Raw genomic sequence first — 17,125 nt, 5'->3', positions numbered from 1 at the left:
AACAAAATGAATAATGCTGCTAGTTTAGGATAATAATTAGTGTTATAAAAGTAGATACCTCCTTGCAGCATCTTGAGCACACATAAATTGAGCAGTATGAATGCACAGATGTTATTGTGCATAAACAATGATTGGCTGTTTCCTACAGAAGCACATGTGGAGGGATGGGGGTGGAGAGTTCTCGTTCGAGTGCCACACTTGTCATGTAGAGGGATTGTAGGGGAGGGGTTGGAGAGTTCCCATTAGAGAACCACATGCATCATGGGTGCAGGCAAGATCTACTGATGGAAGCTGAACTTACTGCAAGAAAAATTAAGGATGCAGGAGGATCCTCTGAGGATCATGGTTCAAAGCCAGCCTAGGCAGCAAAGTTTGTGAGATCGTTGTCTCCAATTAACCAGCCAAAAGCCAGAAGCGGAGCTGAGGCTCAAGTGTTACGGAGTGCCAGTCTTGAACAGAAACCTAATGGACAGCACCAGGCATTGAGTTCAAGCCTCAGTACTGGCACCGCCACCCCTACTACTCTCAGAAGCCTACTGCTTCTGAGAGCAGGAAGAAACCAGTCAGGAAGCTGGAAGGAAATCTTTTCCGTTCTTGGGGGACTTGCCTTCTAACTAGCTGGGCACTCAGGGCTTCGCTGCTAGGAAAGGACTGGGTGTTCTTGGCTTCCCAAGATGCATAGCCAAGGGTGAGTGCAGCGCCACGCCAGCTGCCGGCAGGATGGCGTCTCCTTGTTTGGTCGCTAGCCTGGGAAGGCAGGGCAGTGGGGTGGGCGGGAAGATCCTCAGCTGGGCGCCTCCTGCTTTGGTCATGCTACCAGCTACCCCACGGTGCCAGGCAAAGCACCCATCCGGGTCGGAACCTCTTCCAGAAATGGCTGGTGCTGACTTCAGAGACTCCAACTCAACCTGTGACAGCAGTGGCTTTGGCACCACCTCCTAAGCCCAGCTCTGTGACAGCCCCAAGCCTAAGTTCAAGTCACGTTTCACCTCATTTTATTTCCTCAGACAATTAGTTACCCAACACCGGTGATTCTCTTGGACCATGTTACAGAGGGAGAAACGGAGGCTTACAGGGACAAGGATTCATTTTCATTCCCACGTTCATCAGCCCACAAGTGACACAGCTGCAATTCCAGCTCTGGCCTGCTGATTTCAGAGTTGAGGGGACTCCGGCTGCCCACTGCACTCCTCCAGGGGGGGATGGATCTTGCGATGCGCTCAGTGGGGGACTCTGGTCACTGACAAGCCCCCATGCCCTGGCGCCAGCTATGATCAACTCCCCGCTTCAGGGTGGGCCTAGCACAGACATCATGAACGATGTCCTTGGGAAATAGGAGTGCTGAGTGCGAATCACTCAGACTCTTGCTGCGTAGCCAGGACTGCAGGTGTGAGCTACCAGCCTCCTGCTTAGGCTCTATGCTTTTAATGCTTGTCAGCTTCAAGAGACAAGAGTGGTCTCACCTTGAATGGGATTCTAAGCCCTAGCGAGGTGCTTTTGCGGTGAAGTGTTTAGGTTGCCTTCGTTCTCTTCCTGCCAGCATCCCCTGCTGGTCACTCGACACTGAATAAGGACACTTCCGTGTTCCCAGGCATCCTCACCTTCAAGCCGGGGACATCCCCAGGCGTGAGGTGCCTCCTTTCCTCTCCCTGTGCTGTGCATCTGCAGTTCCGTGCTTGGAAGCTCTTTGTACTCAAAAAGGAATTAACACCCAGGCTTGATGGTTGGGAGACCCAGGCTGGTTGTGAAACCAAGAGGCCACAAACAGCTGGATACTGCTCCCTTTCAGCCATGAGGGGAGGGAGTTCCTCTCCGGAGCATGTAAATCACCAAAAAGCTTGGTTCCGTTTGTGTTAGACCTGCAGTTCAATCACTCTGCCTGAAGGGAGTGGAGAAGAAGCAGGTGGTGTTCGGCTTTGGCTTTGAACTTGAGCCATATGCCCCAAGGGTAAGTGAAGGTATAGTTTGAGCTAAACAAGGGGGTAGGGAAAAAAATCTTCTTTTCTGTAAGTTTTTCTTTGGCCAGGAGCCCAGGAGAAAGAGAGAGAGAAATGTGACAGAGACTACAGTCAAAGGCTATTGAGAGCGTATGGTATTCAGTAGCAAAGCAATGCATTCAGCTCTTGTGATTGGACCCAGAAGATTGTTCTGCAGAAGGAAAAGAAAGGAGCCTTTCAACTTCTCCCATTTGGTTTGCACTGCAGTTTTGCTGAGCAGCCGTTTTGGAGTTTGCTCTTGGAACGATTGGTTCATGCTGTCCAGATGTACACAATGAGATGGTTTTGTATTTGGGCTTTCCAGATGTTCATGGACAGGAAAGTGAGCCCTGGCAAAGGTGGAGGCCTTATTGCTGCAGCCTGTGGAGGCTGGCAAGCCCATAATGCAGCCATTGTGTAGGAATCACAAAGCTCGGGATCTGGGAAAGAGCTTACAGTCTGCCCAGTTTACCCGCCTATTTTACAGCTGAAGACGCTGAGAATCAGAGAGGATGCATCCTAGAGCCGGGAACAGGCATTAACCCTGCTAGAGTTCTGGGGACTGGCTTGGTACACATGTCTCTCATGGCTGCATATACCTAGATACCTTGGTGAACAGTAGACAGGGATTCCTGTTCTGATGCCAGACGAGGGAGATGGAATGAGCAAAAAATATATAAAAAAGAAAATGTGGGAGGGAGGGAGGAAAGGAAGGAAGGAAGGAAGGAAGGGGAAAAGTAAACTAGGTTTTAGATGGGGAAGTGAGTATACAATTCATTGAGATGGCTGTATTAGCTATCCATTCTGTATAATAAAATACCTCAAAACTTAGAGACTTAAAACCACCAAGCATTAAGTCGTGGTGTGTGTGTGTGTGTGAGAGAGAGAGAGAGAGAGAGGGAGAGGGAGAGAGAGAGAGAGGAGAGAGGGAGGGAGGGAGGAAGGGAGAGAGAGAGAGGGAATGAAAGAGAGGGAGGGAGAGGGGGGAGAGGGGAGAGGAAGAGGGAAAGGGAGGGAGGAGGGAGAGGGAGGGGGAGAGGGAACCTCACAGTGGCCTTGTCCCAAAGCCAGCTGAGGGTCTCTCGTGGGTCACAGTGAAGGTGTCAGCCAGGGCTAGTCATCTGAAGGCTGGATGACGCCCAGCACACCCGAGATGGCGTGCTCCTAGGGCTGCAGGTGAAGACCTCATGCATTTATTTCCTTGCATGGAAGCACATGAGGTGGCAGCTGGCTTCCCCCAGAGCTAGTGCAGGGTGAGGGGAGAGCTACAGCATCTCTCAGGGTCTAGCCTTGGAAAGGTTGGCTACCCTCAAAAGCTGAAATGAGCCACAGCTGAGAAGGAACTCTCCAGTTAACCTGCCTGAAGGCGGGAGTAACCAGGTGTTTTTGAGAAAGAGCCAGGGATTGTAAATAGCTTGGGGAGGGGCCATAGGAATAGATGTGAAAGAAGAGTAAAGGGCGGGAACATTGAGACATGGCAGGTGTGAAGAGAATAGAGGTGGTGGACAAGCATAGAAGCAAGAGGCAGGTTAGGAGACAATCACCAAAATCCTGGCAGGGTACTGTGGAGACTCCAGGCAGAGTAAGGGAGGGAGGGAGGGAATCCTTCAGGATTCTGGACAGATCCAGAAGGCTGGCCCCTCAGGATTCCCCATCGGATTGTGTGTGAGAGATGAGAGGGTCGATGGTGTCACCTCCTTCTCCCTAAAGCCACCTCTGCCACTTCTCTCTGCATTCAGTGGAGTCATCTCGGGGCTAGGAGTTTCAAAGGGGACACAGAGCCCAGCATGGGTCGCTCGGTGCAGCCACCTGCCATGTGAGAGACAGGCCTGCTTCAGACCTCAGTGGGCCTTGGGTACTATGTCCCCAAGATGGAAAATGACCCCAAGGATAGGCTGGTAGAAGCAAGGATAGTGGTTCCTTGTGGGGGAAGAAGTGGTGAACTAACTAGCTAGGGCTGAGGGGGTCCTGGGGTGTTGGCAGTGTTGTTTCTTGATCAGATATAGGTTGTATCGGTTTGTCATTTACTGAGAATTCATCCAGAACACATCTATTATATTCTCTTTCCCATACCTATATTCAGTCTCATTAAAATGCCAAAGGAAAGGTATTCTTTTCTCCAAAGTGTGTCTCTCTCCCCCACCCCCAGGAACTGAAATCCTGCCTGTAGAGGGTCTGTGGCTTCTGTTCAAGGTCCAGATACTTCTCTCTTTTTTTTTTTTTTTGGTTTTGTTTTGTCAATTGTAGGGCCTGAATTCTGGGCCTAGACGCTGTCTCTCAGCTCTTCAGCTCAAGGCTAGCATTCTAGTGCTTGACCCACAGCGCTAATTCCGGCTTTTTCTGCTTTATGTGGTGCAAAGGAATTGAACCCAGGGCCTCATGCATGCAAGGCAAGCACTCTACCACTGAGCCACTTCCCCAGCCCAAGGTCCAGATACTGCTGAAGAGAATTAACAAGTGGCCACTGTCCATTCGTGTCCCATGAGTAGACAAGCATTGCTTAGTTTTGCTTGTTTGGGGATTTTGTTCAATAGGAGCATTCACTATTTTGTACCTAGTTTCTTTCACTCAAAATTCTGCCTGTGGTTTCCCCACTCTCACACACAGTACAGCTCTTTCCCTCTGCTGCTGTCCCGCCTGCTCTGTGTGAATGGCAGGTAATACGTGTACTCCTGCATTGTATTCACTCCTGTTGTGGACGTGTGTCTGCATGGTCCCCCGGCTGGGGCTGTTACTGATAGCTCTGTTAGGATTAAGGGCGATGAACACCTGGGCACACTGCTCCTAGTGCATGCCCCCTCCATACTGCTTAGGGCAGCCTAGAACCAGGTCAGTGCATAGGATCGGTTTTATTTGCCAAGAGACTTAGCAGGTAAAGATCCCCAGGGCATGTTCCTCTGGGAGGTTCCCATCTGTGAGGAGAAGTATGCTTGAATCACCCTCAGCCTCCACCCTGCCCGGTGGCTTGAACACCTGGGGCTCTTTCCAACCCCATGGATCTCTCTGTCATTCCACCTTGGGCCAATGAGACGCGTAGAGCTACACAGCAGCAGGGTGGGGGAAGCTCCCTTGCGTGCTAAGCTCTGCAGAGCAGGTAGGGCCCAGCAGCTCCTCGGGGAGCACCCAGCGCCTTCCCACCTGCAGGCTCATCAAACACCTCAAGAGCGAGCGGCCCAAGTGGGAAGCCGGTGATGTCATCAGCAGACCTGAACAATCAGGCCTTTCAGGGCAGGATGACAACAATCAACACGGCGTGTGAGGGCCTGCCACGCAAGAACACACACGTTCATGGTCCCGGGAGAATCCAGAAGCTGGGGCGATGCGGGGTTTGCCAGGAATATGGCTTTCTCCTTTCATACTCAGCAGCCAGAGAATATAGCCTGGAGAATAAGGCCGCGAGATTGCCGGGGTGTTCACTTGCCGATTCTCCAGAGAAGTCTACATTCTCTCCATTCCCCCACGCCCCCATCAACAATTCCTGCTCCAGAACTAAACCCCGGGGTGAGCATCAATCTGTGGTTGTGGTTTGAGCAGAAATGTCCAGTGCACAACTCCGGGGGGGGGGCAGCCACTTCCAAATGGAGCCACAGTGGGACTGGAAAGCAGCTAGGCCCGTTGGTCCAAGGGAGAGAGTCCTGCTGGGTCTCAAGTATCTGTATGTCCTGCCCCAGCAATCTGTAATGCCATAGCTGAGCTCCTGAGTGGATGTAGCTCTGCCAGACCCGACCAACCAAGGGGATGCCTGAGATCAGTGGGTCCCCATGTACACTCCCAGAAGTTTCTCTCCCTCAGGTATTTGCTAGCTCACCTCAGCTGTTGCTTACCTGGGTCAGCAGGGACAGGGACCTTCAGGGGGGCCTTTGGCTGAATCTAGAGCTGCTTTGATTGTTATAAATGAGGTGCTCCTGGCATCTGGTGGGCAGCATCCTACATGGAACAGAACAGGTCCTGTGAGAAAGAATTGGTGACTCTGAATGTCCAAGGTGGTGATGTTGGGAAATCCTGGTGTGGATGAGCCCTGCAGGCTGAGCGGTGCCCACTCTACCACACCTGCAGGATGGGCGGTCACACCCTGAAGGTTTTCAGTCACCATCCGCCCCATCCAACTTGTCCTTGCCTTTGACCAGCATGGCCTAGAGCCTCAGCTTACTAACTGAACAGGCAAAAGGCACCTGCTTCCCCTGCTGGGAAACTAAGCCAGGTAGCCATCTTTCTGTGCTGGTTAGATGGATGTGTGGGGTCCAGAAGACTGGAGATCCGCACGTGCCACTTCCCAGCCACGTAACTGGGGACTAGTTACCTGGTGCCGTGGGTGTCAGTGTCCCCAACTGTGAAATGGGAATAATGATAGAAAACGCTCAGGGGATGGAGGCATAGCGTGTTGTTACACGTAAAAAGGCTTACCACCTCGCCCTGGACTTGGTAACACCCAAATCAAAAGCAGTCAAGATTATCATCATTTGTTTAAATTTTAACCAGAGAACCTTAGCCTCTCTCTCATGGGTGTGCTGAAGAGAGACTACAGCTGGCTTTGGCCACAGGTTGTTATGAAGGGGTCTGCAGTGCTCTGAGCAACTCTGGAACCGTGCTGAGTCACACAGGAAGCATCCGTGAGGACTCAGGCAATCTTCCATGAAAGGCTGCTACTGAACAGATTTCCAGGGATCCCCTGATTTGTTGTGTCAGTGCTGGAGTCTACCTCCTGGAGAGGGAAGGGGACCTTTGGAGTAGAACCCATGCTTCTGGCTTGTGAAAAGCCCTGGGCTGGGGCTGCAGGGTTTAGTGACACCTGCCCCCCCCCCACTTCCACCCCCAAAGGCCAGAAAACGCTGCTGGGAAAGACTCAGATGGTGGCCAGCCATAGGGGAAAGATGGATGTGAGTTTGTTGGAAGGTTGCCTTTGACTGGGGGATGGGAATGGGAGGAAGACTTGGGTCACTCTGCCCTACCTGGACATCTCACTGCTTTGCTTACTCAGCTGGCCCTCCTGTCCATGGCGGTCCTTCTTCAGTGTTGCTTTCTTCTCGAAGGTTCTGGACCAGCCTTTCCTGTTGTGCTTGCCATTGGCAAGCTCAGCTGTGGGGTAGCCTTTTGCCAGTAGATCTTTTTCCACCCTGTTCTATTGTAAGCTTCTGGCAGGCAGGCCTCTCGTACTATGTCTTCCTCATACGTGATATGAGCTTCTGTGTACACTCTTGCTGGGGTTGGTGGCTGACTCTGGAGTCACTTCTGAGAACACCCCCCCCCCGCCACACACACACACACACACACACACATATACACTGGCCACATGTGAAATGCAGGGTGTGGTTCTGATCCAGAGAACCCAGAGCTCAAAGGCTGCTGAACATCACTAGAGAAGAAACAGGCTGCCCGGCCATGCAGCCGCCAAGCCATCGAGCAGGGGAGGGCTGGGCAGTTGGCTCAGCTCGGCCTCATTGAGGACAGTGTCTTTGCTCTGATCAGTTACAACAGTCGCTCCTATGGAAGTTGCGCCACCCCAGGGGTGGCACCGTGCGGTGCTACCCTACACAGGAGCCTGCAAGTCGGGGAGTTCTGGCTCACCTTACGCATACCAGAAGCTGGTGCTAGGCCACCACGATGCACACAGGGCACTGACTTGTGCGACTCCCTAAGTCCCATGAGCTCCCGAAAGCACTGGACGTGGCTGTGCCTCGATACTTCCTCCCAGATGAGGCGCCGAGCAAACCCACCTCCGGGGCCCCTGCAACTGACTTACAACCTGGGACAGCAGGGGAGGCTGGCAGAAGAAGGAGGCAGGAGATGAACGTGCACATCTGGGGGGAAATGGGGCACATCTGGGGCACATCTGGCTGCCTCCAGGCCTCTTTAAAAAAAAAAGCAGCAGCAGTGGTCCATCTTTTGGGCTAAGGGCAGGGAGGCCCTTCCTACCTAGCAGCCACATGCCTCTGTCCTCCAGCCAGGATGAAGAGCGAGGAGTGACAGGAGCAGCCCTCTTGGGCTGGCAAGGCTCAGCACATCCGTGGACACCCTTGACCCTCGCTGCCGTTCCTTGGCACCCTTCATTGCCCCAGGCCTTCCCTGCTCCACCCCTAGGGATTTCCATCTGCCTCCTGGCCTTGGGTAACCTGCATCGCTCTTTTGTATCCCTGCCTAGGTGGAGAGCAATCACTTCTGCCCCTGCAGCACCCAGCCAGCCTCTGGGTGACACTAGGTGCTGGGTGGAGACAGTGGTCCATGGGGACCATCCTGTGGGAAGGGCATCTAAAGGGTCCAGAAGCATCAGGACTTGCGTGAAACCACCAGAAGTGTCAAGGCCTCTGGCTTTTAAACATCTGCTCCATTCCCAAGATTCTGTGTGCCCTGGGGGAGGGGAACCAGTTCAAGTTCACGCCCTGGCTTGTCTCTCCTACCTACCCTTGGGTGCCTCCAAAATGACCAGCTCACCCCCATATGTCCTGGGGTCATCTTCATCCCCAGGAAATTCCTCAGCCCCGGGTGAACCAGGATGCTTAGGTACCCTGGCCCCAGCCACAAAAGTCCTCGTGGGTTCAGGGAACTCACATACCTCCGAATGTTGGTCTACACACAGGGTGCTGACACACACCCTGGAGTTAGAATTATTAGCCTCAGCTACTCACCCGTACCATCAAGCTTCAGGACTAGTGTGCTCTGCACCCTGTCATCTTTGGTTTGCCCTAACTCTACTCTTCCTTGGTGTTTCAAAACAAAGCCAGGTTCTGCTGTCTCACACCTGTAATCCTAGCTACTCAGGAGGCTGAGATCTGAGGATTGTGGTGGTTCAAAGCCATGCCAGGACAGAAAAGCCTATGAGACTCTTAATCTCCAATTAACCAGCAAAAAGCTGGTAGGACACCAGCCTTGACCAAAAAAGTTAAGAGACAGCACCCAGGCCTAGCCCCATTACCAACACACCCACACACTCCCCAACCCTGCCTCCTCCCTTTTGTCCCCCCCCCATCCCCTCGCTATAGGAAATAAACTTTAAAAGAAAACCCTGTCTCAACTCCCAAAGCTGGACTCCAAGCTGGTGGTTCTCGGGGTCTCCTCCCTGCCAGATTCCAGCTCCCTGGGAAAAGGCGAGGAAAAGTTTGGATGCCTAAGCCAAATGAAACTCCTCTGCTGCTGAGGCTGCTCTCCTAGACAGACCCTTGGCTCACCTTCCAGGAGAGGCCGGAGCAGGGCTGCTCCTGCCCCTGTGCTAGCAGCTCTGCCCCCAGATAAACCCTCCTTCCCAGTGCCCGCCCCCCCCATTATCCTTTCTTGTTCCTTCCAGTCAGGTTCTGGTCCCACAAATCCTCATGGGGTTTGGCTGACCACAGAAGGGGTGCTGTCAGGGGACAGCTTGTGGCTTCTTTTTATAAAGAACTCTTCATTCTCACTTCCTTCCCTCCTGCTAACTTATCATGGTGTGGACCAGTAACAGGAGCAAAAGCCAGACGCTGCAGCTCCTGTACCCTCAGGGGTGAGGAAGACAGTGTTTGACTCTCCCTTGCTTCTGAATGCTGTTGGAACTGGGAACGGGGGCCGTTCCTAGAAAGGAAACCTCTTGTTTTGGCTTTCTGTTCCCCAGGCATGGAGGAGGGAGGCCGACCAGTCTCTTACCTTATCAAGAGTGCCAGCAAGGGGAGTTGTTTGCTTAAGTCAGAGGCCAAGGGGAGATGCACAGTAGGACTGGGGTCTCCCCCAAGCCACCTGCTCCCTTTGAGGCTCTTCTCCATCTTACATCCCTGCCAGCAAGTCCAGCTCCTTAACCCCCCGCTGCTCATGAAGCAGCCCTTAGCTTGTCCCCAGGGGACTGTCTCTGTCAGCCCCAGCCCCCTTGTGCCCCTCACACCCAGCTACAATGTGTTCACCAGTCTCCATCACTTTTTTCTTTGTTCCAGTACCAGGGCTTGAACTCTGAGCCTACGCGCTGTCCCTTAGCTTTTTCATTCAGGGCTAGTGCTCTACTACTTGAGCTCCAGCTCCAGTTTTTTTTGGTAGCATAAGAATCTCACAGACTTTCCTGCCCTAGCTGACCATGCTGATCCTGAGATCTCAGCCTCCTGAGTAGCTGGGATTACAAATGTGAGCCACTGGCACCTGGTACTTTCTGGAACCATCGTGCTTATTGCAGTATCCTGACATCCTGGTGATCTGTGTTGGTATCCCTGCCCTTCATGCCTTCTAGGCTTCCCAAATCAGGTTTTGTGTTCAGTAGGCAGCCAGTCTGCAGGCTCCCAGTGGCCCCCAGTGCCCCTGGACCCCAGCTTGTATTGGGAACAGGAATAGTAGAGTAAGGGTTGCTAAAATGATGGAGAGGGGGTCAGCCACCATCCTCATCCTCTTTCCCTTTGAGGACACCTGAAGCCAGTGTTTCTCAACACTATGTACATCATTAAACTGTAGACACAAGGCAGGTGGGCCCCGAGAAGCCGTGGTGTGGGTCCAAGGCATTGGCTTTTGTTGTATCTCAGCAATGAGATTAGGTATCCAGGTCCAAGAGCTGTGGATTCAAGTTGTGTGCCAGAGCTGGTGCAGGTGGTGAGGAAGAGGAAAGGGCAATGGAGCCTCGGGGTCCACTAGTCAGCATGTATGGGTCAGATATAGAGTGTCCCCCAAAGGCTCATATGCTGACGCTTGGTTCCCAGCCGATGGAGCCAATTACTTCGGGGATTAATCCATGGATGGGTTCATAACTTGCTAGAGTGCCTTCCTCTGTCTCTCTACTTCCTGGCCACCATGAGATGAGCAGCTGTGCTCTGCCCCGCCGTGATCCACGAACGATGGAGCCGAGGGAGCGTGGACTGAAATCTCGAGTTGAAGTCAGCCCTTCTCCCTTAGGTTTCTGTCACAGTGATGAGACACTGACAAACATAACATAGATGTTTAACACACAGGGGCGAGGACTGTACTTGTGTCCAGGTCACGTGTGTGTGTGTGTGTGTGTGTGTGTGTGTGTGTGTGTGTGTGTAGGAGAATGACTTAGGAAGGGCCCGTGGGAAGGTGGGAGGATATCAAAGCTGTGGTCCCAGCCCTTGCTGCAAGGCTTGGGACCCCGGCAGCTTCCAGGATTGCCCAGTTGGGGCAGTGCCCTGTAGAGAAAGGAAGGCCTGGCAGGATCCCGAGGGCGCGGCTCACAGCTGGGTTGGGCTGGAACCCTGTGCCAAAGCTAGGGCAGGGCCGAGGCCTCGGGGCTTGCCAGGGATGGAAGAATGGAGTTTCTGTACTGTTTATCAGGGCAGGATGCGGAGGAAGAGGAGGGGGAGGAGGCTGCCGCAGCCCGCCCGGCGGACGGAGCACCCTGCTCATGTCCCCGGGAGGACTTTGGACAGGGAGCGCCACCTCTGATTCACTGTGACAGTGGCCCGGCAGCTCTGTGGTCATTCCTGGGGGAAGTCACAGTTCCACCCATGCAGATAGGAGGCAGAGACTGGCTATGGCCTTCTGGCCAGCCACCAGTGCCAGCGCCATGTAGATCTGATGGGACCCTTTGACCTTCCCCACTGGAAAAAAATCTTGAACTTGGGGCTTTGAAGGGGAAAAGGCCCTGATGTAGGACAGGGTCTAATGAAATGTGGGCACAAATCTGTTTGTTTCATCCACGGAAATGTATTTCAGATTCTGAAACCGTGAGCCCCCCTAAGTCCTCTGTCGCTTTGGTCACAGCAGTGAGCAAGGCGGGCACCCAGGTCCTAACCTCTTTCCATTCTCCGTCTGGCACAAGGCCCACCTTCTCACCCATACCCAGCGCTCTCATGGGCTCATAGTTCCAGGCAAGAGCTTTCATGTGTCTTCTTGGTTTTTTAGGAATCTGGCCATTGGAATTGGGATCCAGAACTTCCCAGAGGGTCTGGCTGTCAGCCTCCCCCTGCGTGGAGCTGGCTTCTCCACCTGGCGAGCCTTCTGGTGAGTGTCCCAGGCGGAGTGGCCTTAGAGATCCGCTTACCATGTGAAAGCCATGACTATCATTTCCAGCAGTTGAGGCACCAGGAAGGAAGGAGACGGTATGGACTGTTTATGGCCAACATTTAGACTTTGAAATGAATTCCCCCCCCATCTCTTTCTGCTAGCATGGAACACAGAGTCAGTCCCTTGAATGCTAGACAATGTCTGACTCTCCCTATCTGTTGCTAGGAATTATGCTAGCAGAGAAGGTAGTTGTGCTAGCCCAACCAAAAAGCTGCCATTTCTGCTGCCGGTTTCTGCATTAGGTCAAGAAAAGCCAGGAAGCACCCCCCGCCCCCAGGCCCCATTAAAGGAGTCTCTAGCAAAACAAGCTCTTCCTGCATAACCATTGCTTGACCCTGGCCAGGGAGAGGTAGAGGAGTTCACAGTCCCTAGGTATCTTCTCATCTCGAGAGGCTGGGTAGGCTGATACCTCTCTTCCCCATTTTAAAGATGGAGGGACTGATACTCAGAGGTACAATATCACCCAAAGAAGATGCACTCTTGGAAGCTCAAATAAAGGACTTTATTAACAGTAGTAAACTCACCTTAATCCAAGATGGGATTCTTAGCAGGTACAACTGCTCTTGGGGAAGGTCCGCACCGCACCTAGCCAGGGGCCTATCAGTCATCCGGTGATGAGGGGGCGGGTAACATGTAGACATTCGGAAACAGGAAGGACACATGCCACTTTATGCTCCGTGAAATAAGCCAGCCACAAAGGACCGTGCAGTCTACGATTCTACTTCTGTGGAATCCACAAGCACAAATACACAGAGGAAATAGGGAGAGTTGTGGTTTCCAGGGAGGAGGAATGGGAAGTGGTTGTGCATATGCATGGACTTCCCTTCTGGGGTGCAAAGTGTTCTAAAGTTAGGGGTGACGCTTGCGCTGCCTTGGAAATGTATCAAAAACCCCTGAATAGAAACATTAAATGGTTGTAGCAGATGGTGTGTGAATTTTATCACAGTCAAGCTGTCAATAAAAAACCGGGCACTTACAGCTCAGGCCTGAAATCCTAGCTACTCAGAAGGCTGAGATCTGAGGATCAAGGTTCAGAGTCGACCCAGGCAGGAAAGGCTGTGAGACTCTTATCTCCAGTTAACCACCAGAAAACCAGAAGTGGAGCTGTGTCTCAAAGTGATAGAGCACTGGCCATGAGTGAAAAAGCTGAGGGACGGCGCCCAGGCCTTGAGTTCAAGCCCCACCAGCACACACCCATACACACAGAGGACAGTATAGGATGCTTACAGCTTACAAGGATGGTGGGATCTGCTGGAGCGGTTCCACGGGCGCTGAGGGAGAAAGAGGAGGAGGGGGATGTGAAATGATGATGTGTGTTTATGCTGCCCTGGTCTGTGTCATGCAGAGCCTGGTTTCTAGGGTGGCCAGCAGTCCAGGCACTCGATGTCCACTCCTCTCTCCCTATAGTGGTCCGTGTCTGTGTTTCCTCCTTAGGTATGGGCAGCTGAGCGGTATGGTGGAGCCCCTGGCTGGGCTCTTCGGCGCATTGGCTGTGGTGCTGGCTGAGCCCATCCTGCCTTATGCACTGGCATTTGCTGCTGGTGCCATGGTCTACGTGGTCATGGACGACATCATTCCTGAAGCCCAGATCAGGTACAGAGTTTTCCCTGGCAGTCTGCCCTGCCCAGGGCCCTGCCTGCCCCAGGCCCCTCCCAGCCCCAGGCTCTACCCAGGCCATGCCCTTTTCACTCCCCTCTCCTTTGCTCTGACACCACCACCCCGCCCCTCCTCAACTGTGCTCCCTCCCTCTGAAAACGAGAAGGGAAGGGCAGGGGGCTCACGAGACAAGATGGTGCCACACAGAGCCCCTGGCAGACAACCATCCTTGTATAGCCTACCTTTCTCTTTAGATCTTCCTGAGAGGAGGGTAGGCTCTGCCACCTCCGCCCACTAGCTAGCTGTAGGTCGGGGTTCAGGTGGTGGTGAGCAGGGGAGGGGACTTGATTGGTGTCACGCTGGTTTTTATAGATGAATAGTGTTTTGGGGGGTAGTACTGGAATTTGAATTCAGAATCTTTTACTTATTAGGCTTTGCCGCTTGAACCTCAGCCTTCTTACTTAATTGTTTTTTAGATAGTTGTTTTTTTTTTTTTTTTTTTGCCTCAGGCCAGCCTGGACTAAGGTTCTTCTACAAACATGAGCCAGCACGCCCAGCTTTTTTTGTTCTTGTTGAGATGGATTCTTGTTTGTTTCTTTAGTGTGTGAGAAGAGGGTGACCTCAAAGCCAAGTTCCTTCCAAGCTCTACTGTGTGTGTGTGTGTGTGTGTGTGTGTGTGTGTGTGTGTGTGTGTGTGTTGGTATCAAGGCTTGAACTCATGGCCTAAGAGCTATCCCTTAGCATTTCTGCTCAAAGCTGGTGCTCTGCCACTTGAGCAACACCTCCCCTTCCAGCTTTTTGCTGGTTAATTGAACATCAGAGCCTTAGGGACTTTTAGTCCAGGCTGGCTTTAAATTGTGATCCTGAGATCTCAACCTTCTGAGTAGGTAGGATTACAGGCATAAGCTACCAGCACCTACCTGATTTGTATGTTTTATCTGGATGGCCCAAACTTCACCTCTTGAGTAGGTTGGATTATTGGCATGAGCCACTGCACAAAGGTCCAATGATAATTTTGGACCTAGTATGCCAGGTCAGATTAAATAAATGTCCACTCCTTTTTATTTTATTTTATTTTATGTTTTGGTCATGGGGCTTGGTGCTGTCCCTCAGCTCTTCAGCTCAAGGCAAGCACTGTGCCACTTGAGCCACAGCACCACTTCCGGTTTTCTGGTGGTTTACGGAGATAAGAGTCTCATGGACTTTCCTGCCCAGGTTGGCATTGAACTGCGATCCTCAGATCTCAGCCTCTTGAGTAGCTAGGATTATAGATGTGAACCACCAGCACCCCGGCTCCTTATTTTTTTAATCTGGATTCCAGAGTCCTGGGCAAGTTACTTCTCTACATCTCCTTCCCCCTTTCCCAGAATATGGGGTATGATACTGCCTTGAGGTGGTTGCTTGGGATTATGTGTGTTAGCAAGTTAGTGAAGCCAAGCGAATGTTTCCATCATTCATAGCAGAATAGAGTTAGACAATGCAGGAGGGCCTTTTGGGTAGACATGGTGTTAGAAGTGCCGGGTCTGACTGCTCCTCTCCTTCCTCCCTAGTGGTAACGGGAAGCTGGCATCCTGGGCCTCCATCCTGGGCTTCGTGGTGATGATGTCACTGGACGTGGGCCTGGGCTAGCACTGTCACATCATACCCCAGGGTGGAGAGCACCAGACTTCTGAAGGACCACAGGCTGCTTTTTCACATTAAAACTTTGTTCCCCCTCTCCTCTTCATTATCTGGATCAGCTCTGATTGTTCAATGACCATTTTTACTTTGCTCTAGAGGGAGATGGTACTTTTCTTTCTTCCTTTTTTTTTGTTTTTTTTAAACCACCCTGTGTCATGGACTACAGATTTTTGTTTTGACCCCTGAATGGAATCTTTCTTCATTGGAATTATCAGGGCAAATAGATCAAGGGACCCTCTGCCTTCTTTCCCACCTCTGGTCTCCCTCTCTAGACTTAGCAGTGATCCCTAAAGGCTGCTCCCAGAAGCAAGCTCCTAGGACATATTCTAAGCCAGAATTGGCCTCATTTCAAAGCAGGTGGCCATCGCTCCTGCTCTATCCCTACAGCTCCTCTGTCTCTCTAGGGCGTCATGAACACGTTGACCTGCTTTCCAAGGCTGAGCCAGCCCAGAGAGGAATACACCTTCCTCTGCCTCCCGGGACATGAGAGAGGGCCACACACAAAGAGAAGCAGGTTATCTTCTTTTTTTTTTTTTAAGGCAAAGATTGGCACTATTGAAGATAGGAGGATTTGGGAATTTGAACATCGGTGACTACACAGTAACCCCTGAGAAAAGGGGACCACGTGTGGCCCTACCCCGGGCCTCCGCTCTCGGTGGATTCCAGAGTGGTTTGTCATGGTTCCCAAGTCTCCTAGACCACGATCTCGATTTTTATGGCCTCTGTTTGTCCAAGGAACTTGGAGTTGCCAGCAATTGCTAGAACTCAGCCCCCTCTTCTGCTAATTATAGGAGCCACTTAAGTTAACTCAGGGGAGAGAAAGACATTTGGGATCTGTAACAGGTCCTTCCCCGCTGGTCATTGGTCGTGTAGAACCCAGCCAAGAACTCTGGAGCTGAAGCAGACCTGGGGTCTGGCCAGAGGGCTGAAGATGGAGAAGGAAGAAGAGAGATTCTTACTTTGCTTTTAAAGTCCCTTGTAGCCAAGCTAACATTCTGAAATGACCATAGGAAATGGCTGTGGAAGCCACCTGCTCTGTCACACACCCGTCATTCACGCTGCCTCTCCGGCGCTGGGGATGGGATGAGAGGCTGTGTGCGCTTGGTCATAGCGAGGACCTTCACCCTCCTTGGTCAGAGGAGCCCTGAGACCTCCAGTGTGCCCCATGGGGAAAGCAGGCAGCCCAAGAGCCAGGCATTCAGGAATTGTGCCGTCCACGCGGCTCTCTTGAGTTTCCGTGTCTGAGTGCTTCCAAGGGTGAGTCCACCGCCCTGTGAACACTCCATGACCCCAGAGACCAACCACTGGGCTGTGCCTGTGTCTGCTCTCCCCAAAGCATTAACCATCGGGACAGCAGACACATTCAGAGGAGGTTTGATTGGCAAGATTAGCAGGTGTGGTGATGATTGGTATCTGTGTATTTTGTGTCTTTGGAAATAGTTCTACATAAAGCAAATTTGTTCTTTCTGCTGGTAAGGCCTCGTAACTGTGATTAATACCAATAAAGGGAATATTGTGGAAGGCCTGTGTCGTCTCGTGCAGTCCTTCACAAAGCTGCCTCTTTCCAGGGATGCAAACTCAAGAGAGAGAACTGTTATCTCCCCCACCCAACACCCACAGAAGCAAAACAGATGCTCTGAGAGAGACTGGTCAGATCGCTTGCGACCTCGGTGTGTGGCAGCAGGAGAGAAAATCTAACGGAGCTCAGATCCCATAGGATAACCAGGCATAGACCCAGGTCACACCCGACAAAGCTACCCATCTGGAGATCTGGGACTATGACCAGGCACACCTGCAGACCACCCTGCTTCAGGTGCATGGCCCCCGGGGCCAGTCCCTAGACAGTGGACTTCACTCTATTGAAACCGTTGTCCCTTCAGTCCACCACCAGCACCATGAGTCACACTGACCCTGAT

The 17,125-nt window shown here is 52.2% G+C and overlaps 1 protein-coding gene across 4 annotated transcripts in view; it reads left to right on the top strand.

The window, feature by feature from the left end:
- The window catches only part of Slc39a11 (solute carrier family 39, member 11), a 333,089-nt gene extending 316,359 nt beyond the window's left edge, over positions 1–16,730 (top strand). For all 4 annotated transcript variants that reach the window (XM_013037855.1, XM_013037857.1, XM_013037854.1 and 1 more), the window contains exons 8-10: positions 11,772–11,870; positions 13,368–13,526; positions 15,080–16,730. In XM_013037855.1, coding sequence (XP_012893309.1) covers positions 11,772–11,870; positions 13,368–13,526; positions 15,080–15,158 — 337 coding nt within the window. In that variant the 3' untranslated portion in view covers positions 15,159–16,730. The remainder of the gene's footprint in view (positions 1–11,771; positions 11,871–13,367; positions 13,527–15,079) is intronic.
- Positions 16,731–17,125: the final 395 nt, after the last annotated feature.

Source organism: Dipodomys ordii, unplaced genomic scaffold, assembly GCF_000151885.1.
Source record: "Dipodomys ordii isolate 6190 unplaced genomic scaffold, Dord_2.0 Scaffold7, whole genome shotgun sequence".
NCBI lineage: Eukaryota > Metazoa > Chordata > Mammalia > Rodentia > Heteromyidae > Dipodomys > Dipodomys ordii.
Note: the sequence above shows the minus strand (reverse complement) of the source record. Positions and strands in the feature narration are given on the sequence as shown.